The sequence below is a fragment of the Eurosta solidaginis genome, chromosome 3 (genome assembly GCF_040869045.1).
Source record: "Eurosta solidaginis isolate ZX-2024a chromosome 3, ASM4086904v1, whole genome shotgun sequence".
NCBI classification, from domain to species: domain Eukaryota; kingdom Metazoa; phylum Arthropoda; class Insecta; order Diptera; family Tephritidae; genus Eurosta; species Eurosta solidaginis.
The window spans coordinates 191,453,426-191,479,351 of NC_090321.1; the positions used below are offsets into that span (position 1 = coordinate 191,453,426).

At 35.7% G+C, this 25,926-nt stretch overlaps 1 protein-coding gene across 4 annotated transcripts in view; it reads left to right on the forward strand.

Annotated features, from left to right (window-relative positions):
• Syn2 (Syntrophin-like 2) overlaps positions 1-16,201 on the forward strand; it is a 182,857-nt gene extending 166,656 nt beyond the window's left edge. For all 4 annotated transcript variants that reach the window (XM_067777878.1, XM_067777877.1, XM_067777880.1 and 1 more), the window contains 2 exons: positions 3,142-3,345; positions 15,877-16,201. In XM_067777878.1, coding sequence (XP_067633979.1) covers positions 3,142-3,345; positions 15,877-15,987 — 315 coding nt within the window. In that variant the 3' untranslated portion in view covers positions 15,988-16,201. The remainder of the gene's footprint in view (positions 1-3,141; positions 3,346-15,876) is intronic.
• Positions 16,202-25,926: the final 9,725 nt, after the last annotated feature.

A 25,926-nucleotide genomic window follows, 5' to 3' on the forward strand; every position in this document is an offset into this window, starting at 1 on the left:
AGTTTGAAGCTTAAAACTTCACCATATGCTGTCGTGTATTGCACGTATTGTTTTCTGAAAAACTGGATGAGATCGGTCGTATATATAGCATATTATATTATTATATATATCCCCCACAACCGATTTTTCAGATAAGAAGCTTCTCGTAGTTACTCCCCGATTTTAACAGCTAGAAGCTTCAAATTTCACCAAATGCTTACGTATATAGTATATAGTGTTGTCTATAAAAATCATAGAGATGGGTGGTATATAGTATATACCACATAAAAATTGTCATTTCTGCCCCCTTTTTTACGGCTAGCAGCTTCAAATTTCATGAAATACTAACGCTTACGTCATGTATTGTTGAAATAAGTGATTCGTGGTCATATCTATTTCATGCAGACCACAAAAAACGTGAAACTTTGCATCCTCACACAAAGTACCTACCTATTTTTATACTCAGCTGAGCAGAGCTCACAGAGTATATTAACTTTGTTCGCATAACGGTAATCCGTAACGGCATAAACTAATCGAGATAGATATCGACTTCTATATATCAAAATAATCTGGGTGAAAAAAGAAATTCATTTAGCCATGTCCGTCCGTCGGTCCGTCCGTCTGTCCGTCCGTCTGTAAACAAGATAACTTGAGTAAATTTTGAGGTATCTTGATGAAATTTGGTATGTAGGTTCCTAGGCACTCATCTGAGATCGCTATTTAAAATGAACGAAATCGAACTACAACCACGCCCACTTATTCGATATCGAAAATTTCGAAAAACCGAAAAAGTGCGATAATTCATTACCAAAGACGGATAATGCAATGAAGCTTGGTAGGTGAGTTGAACTTATGACGCAGAAAAGAAAATTAGTAAACTTTTGGAAAATGGGCGTGGCACCGCCCACTTTTAAAAGAAGGTAATTTAAAAGTTTTGCAAGCTGTAATTTCGCAGTCGTAGAAGATATCATGATGAAATTTGGCAGACACGTTGCTCCCATTACTATATGTGCGCTAAATAAAAATTAGCAAAATCGGATGACGAACACGCCCACTTTTAAAAAAATTTTTTTAAAGTAAAATTTTAACAAAAAATTTAAAATTTTTACATTATATAAGTAAATTATGCCAACATTCAACTCCAGTAATGATATGGTGCAACCAAATACAAAAAACAAAACAAAATTTCAAAATGGGCGTGGCTCCGCCCTTTTTCATTTAATTCGTCTAGAATACTTTTAAGGCCATAAGTCGAACTAAAACCAATTCTTGTGAAATTTGGTGTGTGCATAGATTCTATGACGATAACTGTTTTCTGTGAAAATGAGCGAAATCGGTTGAAGCCACGCCCAGTTTTTATACACAGTAGACCGTCTGTCCTCTCGCTCGGCCGTTAACACGATAACTTGAGCAAAAATCGATATATCTTAACTAAACTTAGTTCACGTACTTATATGAACTCACTTTATCTTGGTAAAAAATATGGCCGAAATCCGACTATGACCACACCCACTTTTGCGATATCGAAAATTACGAAAAATGAAAAAAATGCCATAATTATATACCAAATACGAAAAAAGGGATGAAACAGGGTAATTGGATTGGATTATTGAAGCAAAATGTAACTTTTGAAAAAACTTTTTAAAATGTGTGTGACACCTACCATATCAAGTAGAAAAAAAATGAAAAAGTTCTGCAGGGTGAAATCAAAAGCCCTTGGAATCTTGGCAGGAATACTGTTCGTGGTATTACATATATAAATAAATTAGCGATACCCGACAGATGATGTTTGGGGTCACCCTGATCCACATTTCAGTCGATATCTCGAAAACGCCTTCACATATACAACTAAGGGCCACTCCTTTTTAAAACCCTCATTAATACCTTTAATTTGGTACCCATATTGTACAAACACATTGTAAGGTCACCCCTGGTCCCCTTTTTTGGCGTTATCTCGAAAAGTCGTCCACCTATAGAACTAAGGCCCACTGCCTTCTAGATAATCAATAGCACCTTTCATTTGATACCCACATCGTACAACACACATTCTAGAGTCACCCCTGGTCCACCTTTATGGCGATATCCTGAAATTGCGTCCACCTATAGAACTATGGCGCACTCCTTTTTAAAATACTCTTTAATACCTTCCATTTGAAACCAATGTCATACAAAAACATTCCAGGGTTACCCTAGGTTCATTTTGCTAAATGGTTATTTTCCCTTATTTTGTCTCCAAAGCTCTCAGCTGAGTATGTAATGTTCGGTCACACCCGAACTTAGTCTTCCTTACTTGTTTATTTTATACTAATTTATCTTAAAAATCGCTTAGGTACGTACATCTGTTCACTGTATATTTCATATCTTATACAGCCGATTATTTGGATATTACGAATGGGATAAGATCATTGTTCAGCCCCATTCATGAAAGGTATGAAGTCTTCAGCCCAGCCGAAGACAGTCCCGTCCTTACTTTTTTATTTTAATTTTATTAAATTTTTTTACTGAACTTATTTCACTTTATTTAATATTAAATTGGTTTTTTTTGTTTATATGTATTATTTCATTTTATTTTATATTATTTAATTTTATTTAATTTTACTTTTATTTTAGTTTATGTTAAGGTTTTACGTGGGCATGTTAAACGTTCCCGAGATGGTCGGGCTGGTACCTTAATGGTGCTTTGTTACCGGAACGTACCTGTTCTATATCCGGCAAAGGACCATCAACTTCGATAACATTCCCCAAAAATTTCGGGGAGTGTCTTTATCGTTAATACAACAACGCCGTCCCATACACATAATCTAATGTTCCACACATTATACCAATACAACGCACTACGCTTGGCACATCACTTACAAAAACTACGCTTACGCTTACACACCACGCTTACATTCATAGCTCCCCAATACCGTAAGAAAATATGTTTACACGTGAAAAACGCTAGAATAATCTAGAAATAAAAAATCATTGGTTAAACAAACTAAATAATAAATTATTTTAGTATTGTAAGTACGTATATTATTCATGCATATCAATTATAATTAGATCTTCTTGGTTACGTTATAATTAATTTACTTTCTTTTTTACACTCTAATATTCATAGTTCTGCGGTCATAGCCATAACTTCTTAAACTAAACAAATTATTCTTACTATTTTTACAGCGGAAAACTTTTGCCGTCTCACATCACGGCAAAAGTGGTGGTCTGACATTGGACTGGCAGTCAGGTTTCTCATTGGCGGAAGGCGCCGATTCCGCTATCGTTTGGCATTATAAATTTTCACAACTACGTGGTTCTAGCGACGATGGCAAATCAAAATTAAAACTACATTTTCAGGATCATGAAACGCGTGCAATTGAAACAAAAGTAAGTAAGCAAAAGCGACGCTAAAGGCCGCGGCACAATGAAATTTTTCATATACATGCGTTTAACACAAGCTTATCCATTCCAGTAACATCGCCACAATCAACTAAGCTGCTTCGTTTATAAATATGAAGGAATTTCAGACTTGGCAATTTATTTCGCCTTGCCAATTCACATACAAAATTTCGCAAAGCACTTTTATAACCATTCTTCCCATACACCAAAAAATACTTGCTAACATATTTTGTGTTTTTGTTGTTGTTGTAGCGATATGGTTGCTCCCCGAAGGCTTTGGGGAGTTTTATCGATGTGATGGTCGTTTGACGGATACAGATCCAGTACGCTCCGGTACCATAGCACCATTAAGGTGCTAGTCCGACCATCTCGGGAACGATTTATGTGGCCACATTAAACCTTCAGGCCTTTACCTCCCTCCCATCCCCAAGTTCCATGAGGAGCTTGGGGTCTCCAGAGCCTCGTCTGTTAGTGAACCAGGATTCGCCGCGGATAGGTGAGGTTGACAATTGGGTTTGGAGAAGCTATATATTGCGCTGGCAACCTGAAGGGTTGCGCTACACAGCCACTTGAATATGGTATTTTAGTCGCCTCTTATGACAGGCATACCTACCGCGGGTATATTCTGACCCCCTGACCAGCTGTAGTAACAAATTTTGCGTATTCATTTATTTTATTGCAGTTTTTAATTGCGAAAAATGTTAGAAAAGTTACCAAAGAGTGGGAAAAATAATTTCACTTGCAAAGTGTGCCAACACCCTTAGCCAAAGCAAATGTCACATTCTTGTTCTTATGATTTGCTTGCAACAAAATTTGCAAGTTGGCTACTTTTTCATGTCAAATTGCGCCAGTGTAGCTCCATCTACCGTTCTCTATAAAATACGTGCAATCTACTCATAATGCATAAGATTGATTTAAACGCAGCTATATGAAAAACTACAGGGGCATTAAGTACTATAAATCCAAATGCATATAGCTACAATCTTACAACAGACCATGTTATATAACTACATACTTCGTCGCTCTTATTTACTCGCAATCTTTTCATTCCACATTGGCTATGATTGATGGTAATGAGTTTAACATAACTGACGGCAAAAAAATGTTGCGGGTGAAATTGCATGCGACTGTCGTCGACAAAGCTGTATGACAGCCATATTAAGGTGTCATTTGGGTGTTTTTGTAAGCTCGTTGTTGTTTTTATGCCTCTGCAAGCTCTGAAATGACAACAATGAATAGGCATAAACTAGCAATACTGGCGAGGCAAAAGTTATGTCGTATACTTCTATAATAGATTTTTTATTTCAGTATTATAATATTCTTCATTTTTATTTTTTCTACTTTCTTCAAGTGGCGGCTCTTTTATTTTGACAGCAGCAGCTCCATGCTGTTCGAGTTTTAATTTTTGCCCTTTTCAAATTGCAATACAGACTAACAACGTATTATTTCCTGCGACTTAGTTACTTCCCTTCGCGCATTTATATATACATATATACCTCTTTTATACTCAGCTGAGCAGAGCACACAGAGTATATTAATTTTGTTCGCGTAACGGCATAAACTTATCGAGATAAATATAGACTTCTATATATCAAAATAATCTAGGCGAGAAAAGAAATTCCGCCCGTCCGTCCGTCTGTCCGTAAACATGATAAATTGAGTAAATTTTGAGGTATCTAATGAAATTGGGAATGTAAGTTCCTAGGCGCTCATCTCAGATCGCTATTTAAAATGAACGAAATCGAACTATAACCACGCCCACTTTTACGATATAGAAAATTTCGAAGACGGATAAAGCGATGAACGAAATCGAACTATAACCACGCCCAATTTTACGATATAGAAAATTTCGAAGACGGGATAAAGCGATGAAACTTGGTAGGTGGGTTGACCTTATGACGCAGAATAGAAAACTAGTAAAATTTTGGACAATGGGCGTGGTACCGCCCACTTTTAAAAGAAGGTAATTTAAAAGTTTTGCAAGTTGTAATTTGGCAGCTGAGTATGTAATGTTCGGTTACACCCAAACTTAGCCTTCCTTACTTGTTTTTAATTTACTTGCTTATCTTAGTTCAATGATTATTATGTTATGAACTTAATAATGACTGATGAATGTTTAATTTTATTTGATTCTGATTCTTTAAGAGGTTATTATAGAAAATGAATTTTACTTATTGTTTATATGTGGGGTATTCCATCCCATTTCGACCAATTTTGAACCCGACCCCTTTAGAATTGGCTGAAAGTTTTTCTTCTTTTTCTAGCTTACGAAAGAAGTTTTTCAAATTTTTTCATCCAACTCAAAAAAAGTTATGAATTTAAAAAAAACATCGTTTTAGTTTCCAAAATGCTATAACTTTTTCAAAAATTGACCCTTTTTTTCTGAAATTTGTTATTAAATGTACTTTTCGGAAAAAATTCAAAAACATTTTTAAAGTTTTTTTTTTGTAATTTTTCAGTTTTTCGAGATTTTTCGAACTTCGCCCTTTTTTCTCATAAAAAACTTCAATCAATCCTGCAGTCATCCCACTACTCCCGGAGTGGGCCGAGAATTTTTTTTTTATTTAATTGAAAAAAAAAATTTTAATTTCTTTTGTATTTTTTCCGAAAAGTAAATTTAAAAACATGTTAAAAACAATGATCCCAAACGGTCAATTTTTGAAAAAGTTATAGCATTTTGAAAAAAACACCGTTTTCCAACTCAAAATAAATTTTAAATATTTTGAAAAATGCTATAACTTTTTCAAAAATTGAGCGTTTGGGATCATTTTTTTTTAATATGTCTTTAAATGTACTTTTCGGAAAAAATACAAAAAAATTTTAAAGTTTTTTTTTTTCAATTAAATAAAAAAAAAAAAATTCTCGGCCCACTCCTGGATTAGTGGGGATGATTGCAGAATTGATTGGAGTTTTTTATGAGAAAAAAAAAACAAAGGGCGAAATTCGAAAAATCTCGAAAAACTGAAAAATTACAAAAAAAAACTTTAAACATTTTTTGATATTTTTGCGAAAAGTACATTTAAAAACAAATTTAAAAAAAAAAAGATCCCAAACGGTCAATTTTTGAAAAAGTTATAGCATTTTGAAAACAAAAACGGTGTTTTTTTTAAATTCATAACTTTTTTTGAGTTGGATGAAAAAATTTGAAAAACTTCTGAAAAACGTCTTCCGTAAGCTAAAAAAGAAGAAAAACTTTCAAGCAATTCTAAAGGGGTCGGGTTCAAAATTGGTCGAAATGGGATGGAATACCCCACGTACATATGTATATGTAGAAATATTTGTAGTGCCCCGTCTTAAAAAAACATGGAAAGGCTCAAAGTGTACATTCCCAACCACTAACACTAGGGCTGAAAGGTCTTGCGCTTTTCAGGGCTGAATAAAAAGAAAAAGTTTGTTTGGAAATACAAAACTTTAGGATAGTCCCAAAGGGCTAGGTGCACTAGAGAAAATTCCTAAATATGAGGAAAATAGATGTCAAAAAAGATAAATGGTATAAGATATTTCGTCATATAAGTTACATGCCAACCTAATAAAATCCACTGCGTTTTTTAGCGCACGCAAACAACCGGCGTTTTTTGCCCTAACCCAAATAAGCATGCGTTACGACAATGTAAAGCATGTGTGCAAACGTCAAAACTAAATGTCACACAGAACAAAAATTGGAAATCGAGTTAAGTTTTCACGCAGCAAATTCAATTTGGGTTGCTCTCATACAAGTTGTATGTGCATGAGACATTTTTGACAGAAAATGACTTGCGTGCGTTTATATTAGGTTGGCATGTTATTCCCCAAATTTAGCCAAGTATTTTTCTTAAATATTAAAACCATTTTCCCCTGGATACAGTAGAAAATTTTATGAAGAATCAGAAAAATTAATTGTATGAAAAAAAAAATTTTTTCAGGGGTCATATTTCTTAGCTGTTTTCTACATATGTTCCCCCGCCTTCTGATGTATCAGTGAACACATACCATATTTCCTGTTAAAAACAGTCAATTCAATGATACAACTCACGGATGCAAAGATTTTCTGAGAGCCTTCAACCTGCCACATATACTTTGGAGCACCTTCGACCACAATATTGTCCCTATATCATACAAGGTGCATAACAATGACTAGTTGAATGACTAATTTTTGCTTTAATCAGATTAACGTCTTTCTGAATTAGTATGAATAAACAGATTTCAAAATTCTTTGACCAAATCTTTCAATTTAACTACTCCGCTGTGATTGATTCATCACCTTCCAATCATCCATAATAACTGAATTTAAATAGCTCCATTTATACTCTACATTTATTTCTCGAATATGTTTTATTACACCTTAAGACCCTGAAATAGTCCTTCAAATATGGCCCTGATTTAATGTTCTTATTAAAAAATGTGCAGAATACATTTACAAGACTATTTACTGTTGTTGTTGTTGTTGTTGTAGCGATACGGTTGCTCCCCGAAGGTTTAGGGAGTGATCGATGTGATGGTCCTTTGCCGTTTACAGATCCGGTACGCTCCGGTAACACAGCATCATTAAGGTGCTGGCCCGACCATCTCGGGAACAATTTATATGGCCACATTAAACCTTCAGGCCAATCCGGTATTTTAGTCGCCTCTTACGACAGGCATACCTACCGCGGGTATATTCTAACCCCCTGACCCGCTGGGGTTACTCTTATTGATCTGTTCAAACTCTTTTCCCGAAGGCTTTAAAGAAATCTCTTCTTATCCCAATCCATAAAAAGGTAGCAAGTAGTTTATTGAAAACTGCCGGTTACAGCATAGCTTCCCTTAAGCTATTCGAAGCAACCGTTACTAATCACCTTACATTTTCGATTTCCACATTGATTGATTGTTTTCCGCATGGGTTTTGTTGTGTTTACAACTCACGACTCGAATAGTTTTAGAAACAATCATCCCACCGACGTTATATATACTTATTTCAATGATTCGTTTGACAAAGTATGCCACACATTACTTGTCTCTTATCGCGACTCACTTGGCTTTCAACCGGATCTGATCCTATCTCTGTGATAAAACTCTAAGAGTCATTTTTAAAAATATTTGTTCGAATGTCATTGATGGGCATCATGGACAGCCCATGCTCGGGACAGCCATCTTAGCTCGATTCTTTTCCATTTTTTTTCTAAAATCTTAATGTATGTCGACGACGGTATAGTGTTTGAACCATATATTAGTTACTGGGCATAATGTGAACTGTATGCTGCAAAATATAGAAAAATGTATATTCCTGTGTTTTTGCACATGGGACCGTACAGCAAAACTCAAAGGGTTTTAACTTTTCGCCTTGAAAAATCAATGGGACTTGGTTAAAACTTACGAATCTGCCAACCCGCGCAAGTCATAGAGAAATGCTAGGGGTAATATTTATGGATAAACTACTAAATTGATCGCTTTCAAGCCTATTTCTTTTGAACGAAGCTAACCTCCGAGTTGCGAGCCATTTAATTCTCAAACCATATAGAACCAGTATCCAACTAAACGAAAATTTTCAGTGGTGGTGTAAAGATAAAAGCTCTCACTCGAGGATAATCGATGTTTCAGAATCGCTTTTTAAAAAAAAATGTGTCTATCTTCTCCTAATAATTAAATAAATCATCTTTATATACTTTACTTGATACCCCGCAGACTTGGTTCTGCTTGTTTGCCTACATTTTAATATTGAGCCTCGCTTCTTCCCTTCACTATCTATCCCATTCTCTTCTATTCCATTTTTTCTGTTCCATCTTCCGTGTTTCTTATAATTCTTGTGCATCCCTAATTCTATTTGTATAGATCCCATTCACCAATTACAACTACACTCCCAATCCCAATCTCAATCCCCTATCCGCTCTTACTTTCGTTAAACTTCACATTCCCATTTTCACTTCTTGCCCAAGTCCTACTCCCACTATAACTCCCTCTCTCACCTCAATTTTCTCATATATGGAATCTCTATACCAAAAATGGAATACCTGCTTCCCCTGGCCTACCCATCTCAATATTTTTGTTTGCTTAATCCTACTATATGAAACTAACGCAAGTATAATTTTATAAAAAAAATTTAGATGGATAATGGACAAATTCTCCCTGCGTTGATATTACTCTACCACAGGGGCATTGTCATATGGCTTCTTGCCTCTCCCTCCTCCTCTCTGTATTTGATCTTTGTCTCTCCTCCGTCTCTTCTCATTTTAACATTCTCGATTTTTCTCTCTTCTACTCCCGCTTTCTTTCCTCTCCCTCAAAATTCCTCTATTCTTCTTCATCTGCTTCCCGCTCGCATTTTCATCATTTTTTAACTCCTTTTTTCTACTCACACTTTCTTCGTTCTCCCTCACCCTCCCTTCTGTTTCTTCCCCTCTTGTATTCCCACTCCGATCTGTCATTTTCCTTTTTCGAAAGGCTGCCTAAACAATTAATTTCAAATAATTTGCATCAATAACTAGATTTTGTGGAGTAGGTAGGCCCTTGGTTCACTTCGTTGAATGAAAAGTTTCTTAAATAAAAGCTAGTCAGAGAAGTACCCGTATGCCAAACTTCAAGCAGATCGTACCAAATACTACACACTTCACGGATCAACTCTTCAACGCATTCAGTTAATGATATTTATATTATAAATTTATTTATTTTTTTTTTGAACGTTTTTCTCAGCTGATGAGTTTCACTGTATCTGAACAGTTTTAGATCTTGGCACTTAATAAACAACTGCGTTTCATAGACTCGGCAAAATAAATTTAAAACAAGTAAGGACGCGACTGTCTGAACAATAGTTTTATCAAATTCGTAACATCCACAAAATCGGCTGTATAAGATAGGTTATATATAGAGAACATTGCCAAGTTAATGCAACATAAATGGTTAAGAATGCAAACATCTCTTGAAAAATACTCTTTAGTTAAAAATATTGAACATTTCCTAAAATTCTTAAACCAAAGTTTTATTTTTTGGTATTTTTGCATGTATATGCTAATATTTGTGCACTAATGAAATTTAATTCTTCAATATACTTTTTAAGCTAAGGTAATCCTGGGTTGTGTGTGTACAATATGGCTATCAAATGGAAGCTGTTTATGAGTACTTTGATACGGGGAATTTTTCGTACCTGTTGATGAGTGCTTTAGTAAAGGGTAGTTTTCATACCTATTGGTGACTAGGGTCTCGAGATATAGGCCAAAACGTGGGCTCGTGAACCCCTAGGATGTGTTTTTACATTATGGGTATCAAATTGAACCTGTTGATGTGTGCTTTAGTACAGGGTAGTTTTCATACCTATTGGTGACAATGGTATCTAGATATAGGCCAAAACGTGGATTCCGATACCCCTAGAATGCGTGTGTAATATGGATATCAAATGAAAGCTGTTGCTGAGAGCTTTAAATTAATTTTCATTGTGATATTCCATTTAGTCGCGTCAACCTGGCAATACTGATAAATATGCATGCGAAGCCGAAATAAGGACATGAATTAATAATACCCACATACCTATTTACATACGTACTATTCGATTTGCCTGAAATTTGGTATATAAATTTGCCTATATTAGTAATTACGAGAAGTAGACCAGAGACGGATTTGGACTAGGACTGGGACTGAGACTCGGAGTGGGACTGAGACTCGGAATGGGACTGGGACAAAATAGATACCACCCTCTGGGACTGGCAATAAGGGATGAAGAAGAATGAGAAGAACTTGAGAGAAGAGAAAAGAGGGAAGGAGACTGAGAAAGAGATAGAGTGAGACGAAGATAGATATAGATGAAGCGAAAAAGACGGAGGGCAGAGTTAGACGGAAAAAGCTTATTAAAATGTATGCAGATAGACCAAATTTAGGGAAAAACAATGTCTGCCGGGTCTGCTAGTATAATATAAAAAAGTTAAAAAATCTAAGTTCGAGTTAAACCGAACATACCCAGCTGTGCAAGGATAGTGTCTCTGTCAAATTACGGCTTGTTAAACTTCCAATTTTTATACTCAGTTGAGCAGAGCTCACAGAGTATATTAAGTTTGATTGGATAACGGTTGGTTGTACATATATAAAGGAATCGAGATAGATATAGACTTCCATATATCAAAATAATCAGGATCGAAAAAAAATTTGATTGAGCCATGTCCGTCCGTCCGTCCGTTAACACGATAACTTGAGTAAATTTTGAGGTATCTTGATGGAATTTGGTATGTAGGTTCCTGAGCACTCATCTCAGATCGCTATTTAAAATGAACGATATCGGACTATAACCACGCCCACTTTTTCGATATCGAAAATTTCGAAAAACCGAAAAAGTGCGATAATTCATTACAAAGGACCGATAAAGCGACGAAACTTGGTAGATGAGTTGAACTTATGACGCAAAATAGAAAATTAGTAAAATTTTGGACAATGGGCGTGGCACCGCCCACTTTTAAAAGAAGGTAATTTAAAATGTTTGCAAGCTGTAATTTGGCAGTCGTTGAAGATATCATGATGAAATTTGGCAGGAACGTTACTCTTATTACTATATGTACGCATAATAAAAATTAGCAAAATCGGAGAAGGACCACGCCCACTTTAAAAAAAAAAATTTTTTTAAAGTAAAATTTTAACAAAAAATTTAATATCTTTACAGTATATAAGTAAATTATGTCAAGATTCAACTCCAGTAATGATATGGTGCAACAAAATACAAAAATAAAAGAAAATTTAAAAATGGGCGTGGCTTCGCCCTTTTTCATTTAATTTGTCTAGGATACTTTTAACGCCATAAGTCGAACAAAAATTAACCAATCCTTTTGAAATTTGGTAGGGGCATAGATTTTATGGCGATAACTGTTTTCTGTGAAAATGGGCGAAATCGGTTGATGCCACGCCCAGCTTTTATACACAGTCGTCCGTCTGTCCTTCCGCATGGCCGTTAACACGATAACTTGAGCAAAAATCGATATATCTTTACTAAACTCAGTTCACGTACTTATCTGAACTCACTTTATCATGGAATGAAAAATGAACGAAATCCGACTATGACCACGCCCACTTTTTCCATATCGAAAATTACGAAAAATGAAAAAAATGCCATAATTCTATACCAAATACGAAAAAAGGGATGAAACATGGTAAGGTAATTGGATTGTTTTATTGACGCGAAATATAACTTTAGAAAAAACTTTATAAAATGGTTGTGACACCTACCATATTAAGTAGAAGAAAATGAAAAAGTTCTGCAGGGCGAAATAAAAAACCCTTAAAATCTTGGCAGGTATTACATATATAAATAAATTAGCGGTATCCAACAGATGGTGTTCTGGGTCACCCTGGTCCACATTTTGGTCGATATCTGGAAAACGCCTTCACATATACAACTACCACCACTCCCTTTTAAAACTCTCATTAATACCTTTAATTTGATACCCATATCGTACAAACTCATTCTAGAGTCACCCCTGGTCCACCTTTATGGCGATATTTCGAAAAGGCGAACACCTATAGAACGAAGGCCCACTCCCTTTTAAAAATACCCATTAACACCTTTCATTTGATATCCATATCGTACAAACAAAGTCTAGAGTCACCCCTGGTCCAGAAAGGCCCACTCCCTCTTAAAATACTCATTAACTCCTTTCGTTTGATACCCATATTGCACAAACGAATTCTAGGGTCACCCCTGGTCCACATTTATGGCGATATCTCGAAACGGCGTCCACCTATGGAACTAAGGATTACTCCCTTTTAAAATACTCATTAACACCTTTCATTTGATACCCATATCGTACAAACGCATTCTAGAGTCACACCTGGTCCATCTTTATGGCGATATCTCGAAAAGGCGTCCACCTATAGAACTAAGGCCCACTCCCTCTTAAAATACTCATTAACTCCTTTCGTTTGATACCCATATTGCACAAACGAATTCTAGAGTCACCCCTGGTCCACCTTTATGGCGATATCTCGAAAAGGGGTCCACCTATAGAACTAAGGATTACTCCCTTTTAAAATGCTCATTAACACCTTTCATTTGATACCCATATCGTACAAACGCATTCTAGAGTCACCCCTGGTCCATCTTTACGGCGATATCTCGAAAAGGCATCCATCTATAGTACTTAGGTCCACGCCCTTTTAAAATACTCATTACTACCTTTCATTTGATACCCATATCGTACAAACGCATTCTAGAGTCAACCCTGATCCACCTTTATGACTATATCCCTAAATGGCGTCCACCTATAGAACTATGGCCCACTCCCTCATAAAATACTCTTTAATGCCTTTCATTTGATACACGTGTCATACAAACACATTCCAGGGTTTCCCTCGGTTCATTTTCCTACATGGTTATTTTCCCTTATGTTGTCACCATAGCTCTCAACTGAGTATGTAATGTTCGGTTACACCCGAACTTAACCTTCCTTACTTGTTTTCTTCTAAATTTGGGTGGGACCACGCCCATATAACAAAAAATTTTTGGAATTTATGTTTTGTATCGTAAAACCAATCCACATAGCAAATTTCATTGATTATCGTCCGCTTTCGTTTATTTTCAACACCAATCTATTTTGGGTCCAGACAAGCCCGTTTACCGAATTTAGTGAAGATATCTCAATATTTGCTCAAGTTATGGTGTAAACGGACGAACAGACGGACGGACCTGGCTTAATCAAATTTTTTTTTCGGAAGTGGTGATTTTGAAATATGGAAGTATATATCTATCTCCATTCCTTTATACCTGTACAACCAACCGTTATCCAATCAAATTTATAATACAAGTACAGCGGGGTATAAAAAAAATTTTTTGAGCAGGATTCATTGGGCCACTTGAGTGCAGTGCGTTGTCACAAAAGAAGAGAAAAATAAAATTGTGTAACTGTCACACATCCATGGATTTGTAGTCGACTCAACTTTACAATTGAGTGCGCTCATTCACTCAGCTAACTGGTTCATGTGGCGGGCGCCATGGTATGATGGTAACGTGCCCCGGCCACCACACCGAAGATCCTGAGTTCACGCCACGGGCAAAGCAACATCTTCAATTAGGAGAACATTTTTCTAATCGAGGTCGCCCCTCGGCAGTGTTTTGCAAGCACTCCTAGTGTATTTCTGCCATGAAAAAATTCTCAGTAAAAACTCAAAACTCGCTTAAACAGGGGCGAATTAAAGGAGGGGCTATAGCCCCGGGCCACAGCATCGGGAGGGCCCCGCGCGCTCGAATAAATAATATCATATTACGTATTTGCGTACACATAATTTAATTTTGGACCTGAAAATTTATATACAATAGTAATATGGAAAAGAATACACGCACTCGTTAAGAACAAATTCTGTGCCCTTTGAAAGTTCTTAATTGGATTGCAAATGTGAACATGATCGAAGTATTCCCGAATATCTACATCGCTTACAGGATTTTGGTTACGATTCCAATAGCAAACTGCGAATCTGAAAGGTCATTCTCGGTTTTAAAAAGAATAAAAAATATGTATCGATCAACTATGTTAGATGAACGGTTGTCCGCATTGATGAGGTTAAGCATTGAAGTTGATTTACTTCGATCGATTGATTTTGATGATTTGATAAGTGACTTTGCCAGAACAAAATCAAGAAAAATTTTTTTTAATTGTATAATTTATAGTTTTTAATATATTAGTACCAAAGAAAAAATATTTGCGAGAATAAATTATAAAAATAATTATAACAGTTTTTATTTATTTTAAAAAAGATCATATTTTGCTCCCCTTAAGTGGGCCCCATATTCATTTTAGTCACGGGCCTCGTAAATCTTTAATCCGCCCCTGGCCTTAAACATGACATTGGGAGTCGGCATAAAACAAGTAGGCCCCTTCCCGCCAATGTGTAGGTTATAGCGCCTTACATTTATTTTTTTTTAACTGGTTCATGTAAATATTTTGTGAAAAGTTCAATAAAGTATTCTCGATTGAAAAAATTGGAGAAAATCTTCCTTCAATGAATGAAGATTTTTAAATAAAAATTTGATACTATTATTTATTGAATTGATTTATTGAATGTTTTCTAAATATGAAGAAAATTTGTATTTAATTAGCGAGCTTTGCTCATATTGCTTTATACAATGGTTTTTGTAATTGATATTACAGAAAAATTGTAAGTTTACAAACGGCGGTGGTTACTAGGACATGTTTCTGAATTTCACTTCTTCATCAGCTAGCTTTTCGGGAGCTGAGCTTTGAACTCGAAAAAAGGCTTGCACTGATATGAATGTTGGAGATTCGAGTTCAACGCTCAGCTCCCGAAAAGCTAGCTGATGAAGAAGTGAAATTCAGAAACATGTCCTAGTAACCACCGCCGTTTGTAAACTTACAATTTTTCTCTAATATCAATTACAAAAACCATTGTATGAAGAAAATTTGTTTGGAAAATGTTTTCCTCATTTAAGGAAAGTGTTTTTTTTCTGGGTGTATCAATTCACATTAATTCTACGGACATTATAACACGTAACCGATGTTTTACATTTAAGTTTTTAATACAATATTATTAATTTTTCCTAAATATTTAATTCTATAATTCAATGTTCCCTTTTTACAGGAACTGGAATGTCAAGTACTACAAAGTTTACTCTTCTGCATGCACGCCTTTTTAACCGCCAAAGTTGCGTCCGTTGATCCGGCATTTTTGAGTTCTATACAACAAACCTAAAATTGGTGATTTTAAAATAAACAAAACAAAAAAACAATGCAAGCAATCGAATAAAACTCGTTAAAAACTGAACTTTAAAAGAGCGAACAAATTATTAAATTGATTATACAAAATTAAACGAACAGTAGGTTTATACTTAAAAAAATACTAACAAAAGCTATTAAAGAAATGGATAAGTATTTATTACTATATATTAAATAAAACAAAAACAAAACTAGCTTAATATTTGTATTTATACCTTGGCATATACTTATATAGATAATTATTACAATTAAATAACTTAGTATGAAAATATGAAATGAAGTTTGTATGTTACACACATAAATACGTGAAAAAAATTATACAAAAATTATTAAAATGAGCGTACTCGCATCTGAGGTGTTGGTTACGTATATAAGATATACAGACCCACCAATATACAGAAATTCTTAATTATATTCACAGAATCACTCATGAAAACTATGGTGCAAGCGTGTCTATTAAATGGCTACCGATTATTCTTTGTCATTATATTATCTAGGTATTTGTTAATTGTTAAAATTGACTTGTTACTAAGATAATATTAAATAGTGTAGCTAGGTATTTAATACTTATGCAATATTTCTTTTTTTCTCAATTTGTTGCTTGTATTTCAAAACTTTTTTCTTTTTTTTTTTTATGCCTAAATTCAGCTCTGAAGAGAAGTTCTTAGATAGCTTTATACATATTTTTAATGCTAGTAAAGTTTTAATTTTTTTGGTATAACTAAAAATTTGTATTTGTATTTATTTTATGTTAGAATCTCTGTGGACGGCGTGAGAGCGTAGAAACGCGTAGGCGGCAAAAAGGGAAATTTAACTTTGCCTTCTCATTTCTCGGCCGCGAAGGTCCATCAAACCAAAGAAAATTTCTTGAACTGACTTCAGAGGAGAGGTTTATCGTTGTGCTGTAGAAACTCAGCAAGGCAAAGAAGGCATTTTTTTTTTTATTTTCTAGGGAACTGGACGTTTTATTCATCTTAACCCGATTTGTTCTGCCTATAGCGTAATGTTGCAGATTAATAATCACTCTAAATGATTTACCTGTGATCAGAACTTAATCGTCTGCATATGCGACCTCTGTCTTTCATTGCGGCTCAAAATTTTCGTTATTTCTTAGAGTATTCATAGAAGACCAAGAAATACTCCATCTGAGCATTGTACCATTTAGTAATTTTTAGTGAGCAAAGTTGCGTTGACGATTTTGCTCCGAAATATGATGACAGTACATGCCAGTACATATTTATAACATCATAGACAGATGAAGCATGAGACCTACATTTTAGCGCTACTGAAGACACACATGGAACGTCGAGTATGCCCGACAGGATGTACCTTTATACTTATAATAAACCCTTTGACAACGTGTGTGCATTTTGGCCACCGTGGTGTGATGGTAGCGTGCTCCGCCTACCACACCGTATGCCCTGGGTTCGCACCCCGGGAAAAGCAACATCAAAATTTTAGAAATAAGATTTTTAAATTAGAATAAAATTTTTCTAAGCGGGGTCGCCCCTCGGCAATGTTTGGCAAGCGCTCCGGGTGTATTTCTGCCATGAAAAACTCTCAGTGAAAACTCATCTGCCTTGCCGTTCGGAGTCGGCATAAAACATGTAGGTCCCGTCCGGCCAATTTGTAGGGAAAATCAAGAGGAGCACGACGCAAATTGGAAGAGAAGCTCGGCCTTAGATCTCTTCGGAGGTTATCGCGCCTTACATTTATTTTATTTTTTATAAAAGAATTTAACTTTTTAAACTTTTGATGACCCCTACTTTTAAGCTTTTCTACAAACTTGCAATTATAGGATTTTATAGATAACGCTTTATTTACAATATTAATTCAAAAGCTCTCAGCTAAGATGGGCCATTTTAAAAAATCCTAAGGTGGATGTTTTTCAAGCGAAATCGAAATAAAGACATTTTTACATTGATCAATTTTGGAATCAATTTCTGTATCCACTTAACAAAGAAATATATTTTAATATAAAAATTGCTGTTATTCTCATTGAATTTGGTTAATTATTCATCTCAAATCTTCAATATGTGGTTGACTGTATCAAGTGCAAACAAAAACGGGTTCTATGAAAAAAATTGGTCAATAAACTATATCATCTGTTGCATGCGATTCTCGGAAGGACCGTCTGCTGCATGAGTACATTTTCAAAAATATCCATATAAAAGGCTCTTTAAATCGGGAAATTTCTCATTGAATTTTTTGTTGATTTGGATATAAGCGTGAAATAAGCGCATGCAACAAAATAGTAGGCAGTCAACTTTTGAATCAATTAAAATTTGTCCTACGTGTAAACCTTATTTTTTTTACATTGAAACATTTATAAAAACCAATTTTTAAAGCGTTGAAGCATTTTTTTATGAATTCTGAGGACGACGTATTTAGATAAATATTAGGTTAGCATTTTCTTCAAAAAAAAAAAACCAATTACGAAAAAGCGATATTCCTTGCAAAAGAGATAGATATTCCTTGCAGAAAAAAACTATCAATAGCTAAGAAAACTTTAGTTAATAATTGACTATGTTACGGGACTACGGAAAGTAACTGAATTTGAGTTGACTACAAAAATTGAGCTAACAACTGGACGTAGAGTAAATCATCGTTGGCTTGGCAGCCTCTGTAAGAAACTTATATTGAAATATTTCTAAGCAAGGCGAATTTATGCAATGTGATGGCAAAGCTAATTCAACCAACTCGCCGTGCAGAAGGGTGTCAATTCCAATAAAAATTTGCATCGATTTCGATTAACTGACATATTGTTGTACAAAGCGTTTTCTGGAAAAGAATCAAGAAGATGCAATTCGCTGTTGGGATAACAACAACTGGTACTGAATTCGCCTTGATTTGTGAGTCAAACAGGTAAGGAATTCTAAGCTCGGGTGAAACCGAACTTTACATACCTAGCTGTACACTTGAAATGCTGTTGTTGCTTGTTTTGTATGCTTAATAGTGTAACAAGGCTGCGCAATAATACATATACATATGGTTCTATTCTGAACTAATTTTCTTTTAAAAGAAGCAGAGGCTAACACCAATGACCTTGAGCGGATTTCCCTACTGTTTATTTTAAAATAAAGATATAACAGAACAATAATAATAAACACACAAATACCATTGTACTAAAAAGCTTTATTACAAAAAACAGGGCAGGGTTATTAACGAAATTTTCCTACTTTTACTAAAAGTTGATTATTACCTGCATCTACGCACAGATAAAAATTTCAGAGATGCCACGAACTGAGACACACAGTTGGTCCAAAGCGAGTCTTGATCTTTCAGCTCCACAAGCGATGAGTTGATGTGCCGGCGTATGGCAATTAAAACTCCACAGCCTCTAGAGAGGCCAGTTTTGGAAAAATCGCGGTACTTGCGATAGACAATATACAGGTTAGAGTCAAAAAACTTAACATCAAGGAACTCAGGATTTAGCCAGGTTTCGATAAGAACGAACACGCATAGTCTGCATGCGAACTCATATTGTACATTACGTTAGACTTAGTTCGCATTCCGGAGACATTTTGATAGTAGATACTCAATTGCTTTTGGATGCCATTTATGGAAATATTATCAACTCCCCGACATTTTGAACAGGACGGTAGACAGCTATAAAGGTATGTGCTGCTCTCACAGCACAGGTCTCTTAGTTTTTTGACATATTGACATGCTTTTTGGAGTATACATAAACCACAGAATGAGTCGGCAAGAAGGAAGTATCCAGTACCTTATCAAAATATTTATCAGGAAACGACATTTTGAAGGAAGATATATCTCTCGCATATTTAAAAGTAAACTTGAAGACATTGATGCCACCTGTTTCAGCACCTAGCTTAGTGCAGATATAATTAGAAATGTCATCTTCCGATGGTGATGCATACAGCCTTGATACAAAGATCACTTTAAGAGGCGGAACGGCTGTCACTTCTCTTCGATTATTTTCTCTTCGATAATTTTGAGAAACAGCAGGTTGTGTTGAATTGAAGGCCGAATGATAATTATTATGGGGCGGTGCCACGCCCACTTTTTAAAATTTGAAGGTTTTTCCTATTTACTGTTATAAATCCACTTGGGAAATGAAATACCTTTAAATAAAAGCTCTTTTTTGCAAAGATATAGCTTATTTTATTGATCCACGACCCTTTTAAAAATCTTTTATATAAAAGTGGGCGTGGTCCTTAACCGATTTCGTTAATTTTTCTTCAAAGCATTCCCTATGGTAAAGGCAACCTCTGCAGAATTTTATTACTATAGGTTAAACGATTTTTGATTTATGATTAATAATATTTGTAAAATTGATTTTATCACAAGTGGGCGGTGCCACGCCCATTTTAAATTATTTTTTTAATTTTTATCAAGAGTCTCAATATCAGTCCACAGTCATAATCCGGTTTTTTGTGTGTTTCCAAAATGTTATATATATAAAAAGTGGGCGTGGTTATCATCCGATTTCGCTCATTTTCAATACCAACCTCTTCTGGATCCAGATGGTGAAGATATCTCAATAATTACTCAAGTTATCGTGTTAACGGACAGGCGGACGGACGGACAGGGCCCATCAAATTTTTTCGATACTGATGATTTTGATATATGGAAGTATATATCTATCTCGATTCCTTTATACGTGTACAACCAACCGTTATCCCATCTATTATAACTTTGTGTAAAAGTACAGCTGGATATAAAAACTACATATTTGAAGTATGTACATGATTCAATTAGAAGTTTGTTCCCAAATGATGATAGAGCTTTGACGCTCCCAAATTAAAAATGGGGGGAAAATGTGGAATAATCAAATCCCCTTCAGCAAAAATTGTAGTAGAAAAGCACCTTTAGTAGTATATTAGTAGTGATAATAAGTTTGTAAATGCCAACAGATTTTGGGGGAAATAAATCATTTTCTACTAAATATTTCGTGAATTGATAAGTAGTTATGTTGTCTTGATCATTCTTTCAGAATTTGTTTGACGAATGCCGTACATTAGAATTTTATTCAAAAATATACTATATCTAAATTTGTTTCAAAAACTCCCTATCTGAGTATAAATTCAATGTATTTTGACATAAGGGGGAATTAATGAAAAGCATTCTGAGATAAGGCGTTTGTGTGACAAATCCTGAAATGTAAAATTTTTTAAAAATATTTTGAGATAGGACGATTTCGAACTGGCAGCCGACATGGCGTAATACTCTATTCAGCAGCTGCAATGAACTGACAAAAAAAATACCTAAAAGAAAATTGCTTATTGTCTTAGAAATGTTTATTCCGATCTTGATTTTCACAAAAGAGTTAATCTTTTGTACGGTCCTGCTACACACAGAGTATTCACCTTTTTATTCTGAAATTTCGGAAAGCACTTTTCCTTTTAATTATCCATGGAAATGTCCCGGATAAACCATTAATTTAGAATATTCGGAACACGTTCGTTTGATACTACCTCACGAGGTCTTAATATTCTAAATAATTATATACATAATAATCTAAATATACTTACATAAAACGATTCGACAAATTCTTAAATGGAGACGAATGTTCCGAGTACATTTCGTTATGGCATCTCCATTATTTATTTACTAATGACATTTTTACGTGAATCGATTTACTAGTCGAGTTTTTGACGTTGGACGATGAATTTTGATTGGGGTTAGGTTACGTATGTTTATATGCTTACGAAAATGCACGATTCCTTGGTGTCCGTATTATTCATAAAATTACCTATATTGAGCCACACAAATAGATCATGGCATAGTTAATAAGTTCATCATATATTGAAAAACACTGTTCTAAGGAATTATGCAGTTCAGCGTATCGGGTGTTTGAAAATTGATTGCTTCCTATTTCTACTAATAAAATTTTTCGAAAAGACGCAAAGTAACTACACGGTTAACGGATGTCAATTCAATTTGGGAGCAATTTGGCTGCCATTGTCAAAAAATTTGTCAGCCTAGCAAACCTCTTGTGATTAAATCATGTGTGAAGAAGTTAAGCGAAAAATATTCGAAAAATTATAAATTTCCAAACCGCATTGCAAATAACTTTTTGATCTTTAAAATTGTCTTAAAAATTGAAAAAAAATAAAAACATAAATTAATGTCGGGCCTCCTTCATTTAGAACTGGTTTCATGCATCCAGAATAAGCGCCATGTGTTGGCGGCTTTTAGTTGGATTTCAACGCACCATATATAGGGAATACTTATTTTATTATAACACTTGAAAATGGGCTTACTTATGTATATATCGACTAAAATTAGTAGAAGTAAAACAAACCACTCTTTCGGCTATTTACATGAAAAGTAGTTACCTTGTTTGCTTACAAAATAAATAGATAATAGTGCACTTTAATTTATTAGAAACCAATTTGTAGTTAGCTTGTCGTTAGCCTCTTTCCTGTTATGTGTATATTTAAAAAAAAAACAATTTTGTTATCCAAATTTTTTGTTTTTTTTTTTTTTAATTTGTTCTTATTTTTGCAAACTCAGTCACACCATGTAACGTCAATTTGAAATTGTGTCTTCTTCAAACGAAACTAAAGAAAGTTTCTAAACAAAATGCATACACTTACATACATACATACATACCAAACTTGCATGGAAAAAAGAAAAGCGTAAAACAAATAAAAAAAAAACATATAAATATATATGTATGTATTTTATAAGTGAATATATGCAACATATATTAAACAAAAATTATATAAAAAAAAACTGCAATCGCATAAAACCAAATAATTACTACACAGCAGAGCTCAACCTAACCACCTTCTCCACCAAAAAATATTAAAATTTGCATATATTAATGTATTATATTATAAAAACAATATCTTAAAATGCTTCTTAAACAAAAAATATAGTAAAAAAAAAATAATTACTATTCAACAAACAATATATTATATAATCCATACATAAAAACTTCCAAATAAATAAAGTGAAATTAAAGAGTAACTCAAATTACTTTACAATATTAATATATATACATACAAACATACATATATGTATGTATGTAATACCTTTGTACATGCGCAAACGCATATGTCACCGAAACGTCAACAACTCAGAACTGACAGCTCAAGGCAAGTGTCAAAAACAACGCAACTCATCAACTTAACCATATCAATTGTATAGAAAAGAAAAACCAATATAAACAAAAAACCAATACAAACAAAAAGTTGAATCAAATAATATAATTCTTACAATAAATTTAAATTAAATAAATAAAATATTTTTATGCTACATACTTACACACATAAATAAATATTATACTTACACGCACACATATGACGAAAACAAAAAACGTCACATGCATTTTACAAATACATAAACAACATAGATGCAAATATATATATATATATGTACATACATACCAATAATTACATGAATAGTAATAACTCGAAACTACGATACATACATGCATGCATAAATGGAAAAAAGTTCGGTTAATTATTTCGAACGCAGTCAGATTTGTAAATTTGCGTAATGTAAAGAAAAAATAATTATGTTTTTAAAATTTGTTTATTTTAGCACCAACCTATGGAATTTCAACACACTCCTTACCTAAGTTCGCATGCTAGTATTAGACTGATCTATAAATTAATTTAAAATATACCTTTTTTGGGACATAGGTTAGGTTAGGTTGAACTGGTCGGTCCATGAGGACCTCACATAGACTGATTGAGTTCGTAGTGTTACCAGAAGTTTGCTTGAATGGCCAAACTGAAAAACCATATCAAAAACAAGGACCTATGTTATAAAATAACTCCGTCCTCTTGGCAAATACTAGCAGCTTCCTAGGACTTAAGCCACTTGCTGCTTCTACATCTGACAGCTGTATCACTCCTAGTAGCTGGAGTTTTAGCCTGGCAAGCGCAGGGCACGAGCACAGAACGTGCTCGATCGTTTCCTCCTCCCACCCGCACTTCCTATATCTGCTATCACTGACCAAGCCTAATTTAAAGGCATGTAACGCCAAAAGGCAGTGTCCAGTCAGAATACCCGTCATGAGTCTACAGTCCTCTCCTTTTAATGATAGAAGAAACTTTGTTAGTCTAAGGTTGTAAGACCTACACATAATCTTCGACACTTTACAGCCCCGCGCTTGAACCCACGCCTTTCCCGCTTGGTCGATCATGTGCACCTCTCACCTTCGCTTAATCTCGCCCAGTCTAATTGGGACATCTACGAGCCAGCTTCAAGGGATGCGCCCTTTTTAGCTAGTTCATCCGCTTTTTCATTCCCATCTATTCCCATATGCTCTGGGACCCAATATAGAGGTATGCTTCTCCCTGTCCCGATTCTCTCCAGAGACTGCTTACACTCTACCACGCATTTAGATGCTGTGCTATGCGAGATTATTGCCTTAATTGCTGCTTGACTGTCAATATAAGAGTTAACACGGTTGCAGCTTAAGCTATTCTCTTCCAGGGTTTTTACTGCTTTGGTTACGGCTAATATTTCCACTTGAAAAACGCTACAGTAATCCGGCAGCCTGCAGGATCTGCTTATTTCCGGATCAGCGCAGTATACCGCAGGCCCTACTCCTTCCACTTCTTTGGAACCATCGGCGTACACATGTATCACCTCGTCCGCCATTAGCGCACCCTTGCGCCAACCGTCCACTTCTATTGTGGCCTTAAGATCTCCCTCGAAGCGCAGATAGGAATTCAGGTAGTCTGTTCGTCTTGTGCTACCCGAATGTGGCAGTATGGTCGGTGCTCAAGCTGCCACGAAGCACCGAGCCTGGTTGCAGTTGTTAATGCTATGTTCTCTGCTACCAGGTCTACAGGTGGAATGTGCAGAATGGCATACAGTGCAGCCGTCGGGGTTGTTTTCAAGGATCCCGTAATGCTAAGCATTGATAGTCTGCATACCCCCTCTACTTTTTTGAGGTATGTCGTTTTTTGTGTGGCTTTCCACCAAACAAGAACTCCATAGTGTAGAATAGGGCTTACAATCGCTGTAAAAACCCAATGAGAAAGAGAGGGCGATAAGCGCCACGTACACCCCAGCATTCTTTTACATGCATAAAGTGCCATTGAAGCCTTCTTCACCCTCTCCTCCACGTTGAGCTTCTATGACAGCTTACTGTCTAGGATGATGTTAAACTAATGGGTCTACAGTCTTTGGGATTCGCGTGACCAATCTTCCCCGCCTTTGGTAGGAAAGCTACACGAGTAGTTCTCCAAGAGTGCGGTAAATGATTCAGTCCTATGCACCCATCGAATATTATTTTAAGCCAGTCCACGACCGCCCTACTTGATACTTGTAGCATGGCCGGGAATATACCATCTGGCCCCGACGTTTTAAACTTAGAAAACATCTTCACTGCCCATTCGATCTTGGTATCGGCCACCAAGCCCGGCACTACCCGCTCCGTGATCAAGTCTGAGTAATGTCTGCTGGCTCTTCTAAACCGTCTCCCGTTTGGAAATGTGCGTCGAAAAGCACCTCAAGGGATTCCTCATTATTACGTGACCATTTCGCTTCCCAAGGCAGTCGGTTCTATGTACCGGAGCGACTCGGGATTTTTCCCGACCAAGGACTGTCATTTCAGTGTGACCCCATTTAATTTGTTGCAACCCTCCCACAAATTGTCATCCCCCCGCAGCTCCTTGCAGCAGGACTGCTCCATATTTTCTTACTCCGGGAAGGCATCGAATCCAATCCACGTTCCTCTCCTGACCCCGGTCCTGAGAAATGGTTTTGCTGCATCTGCCGGAAAAGAGTCTTTGTAGGACGGTCATACTCTGTTCAGTGTGTCTCGTGTAAGGGATGGTTGCATCGGACAGGTTGTTCTGGGCTTGATCCCAAAACCCGACGTCCACGTAACTTTTATAAATCTTTTATGGCTCCTTGCTGTTCACGCCCAAGGGCGTCCCGTAGTCTACGCCTAAGCGCCCGCCCCCACTACCTTCCAGCAGCCCCG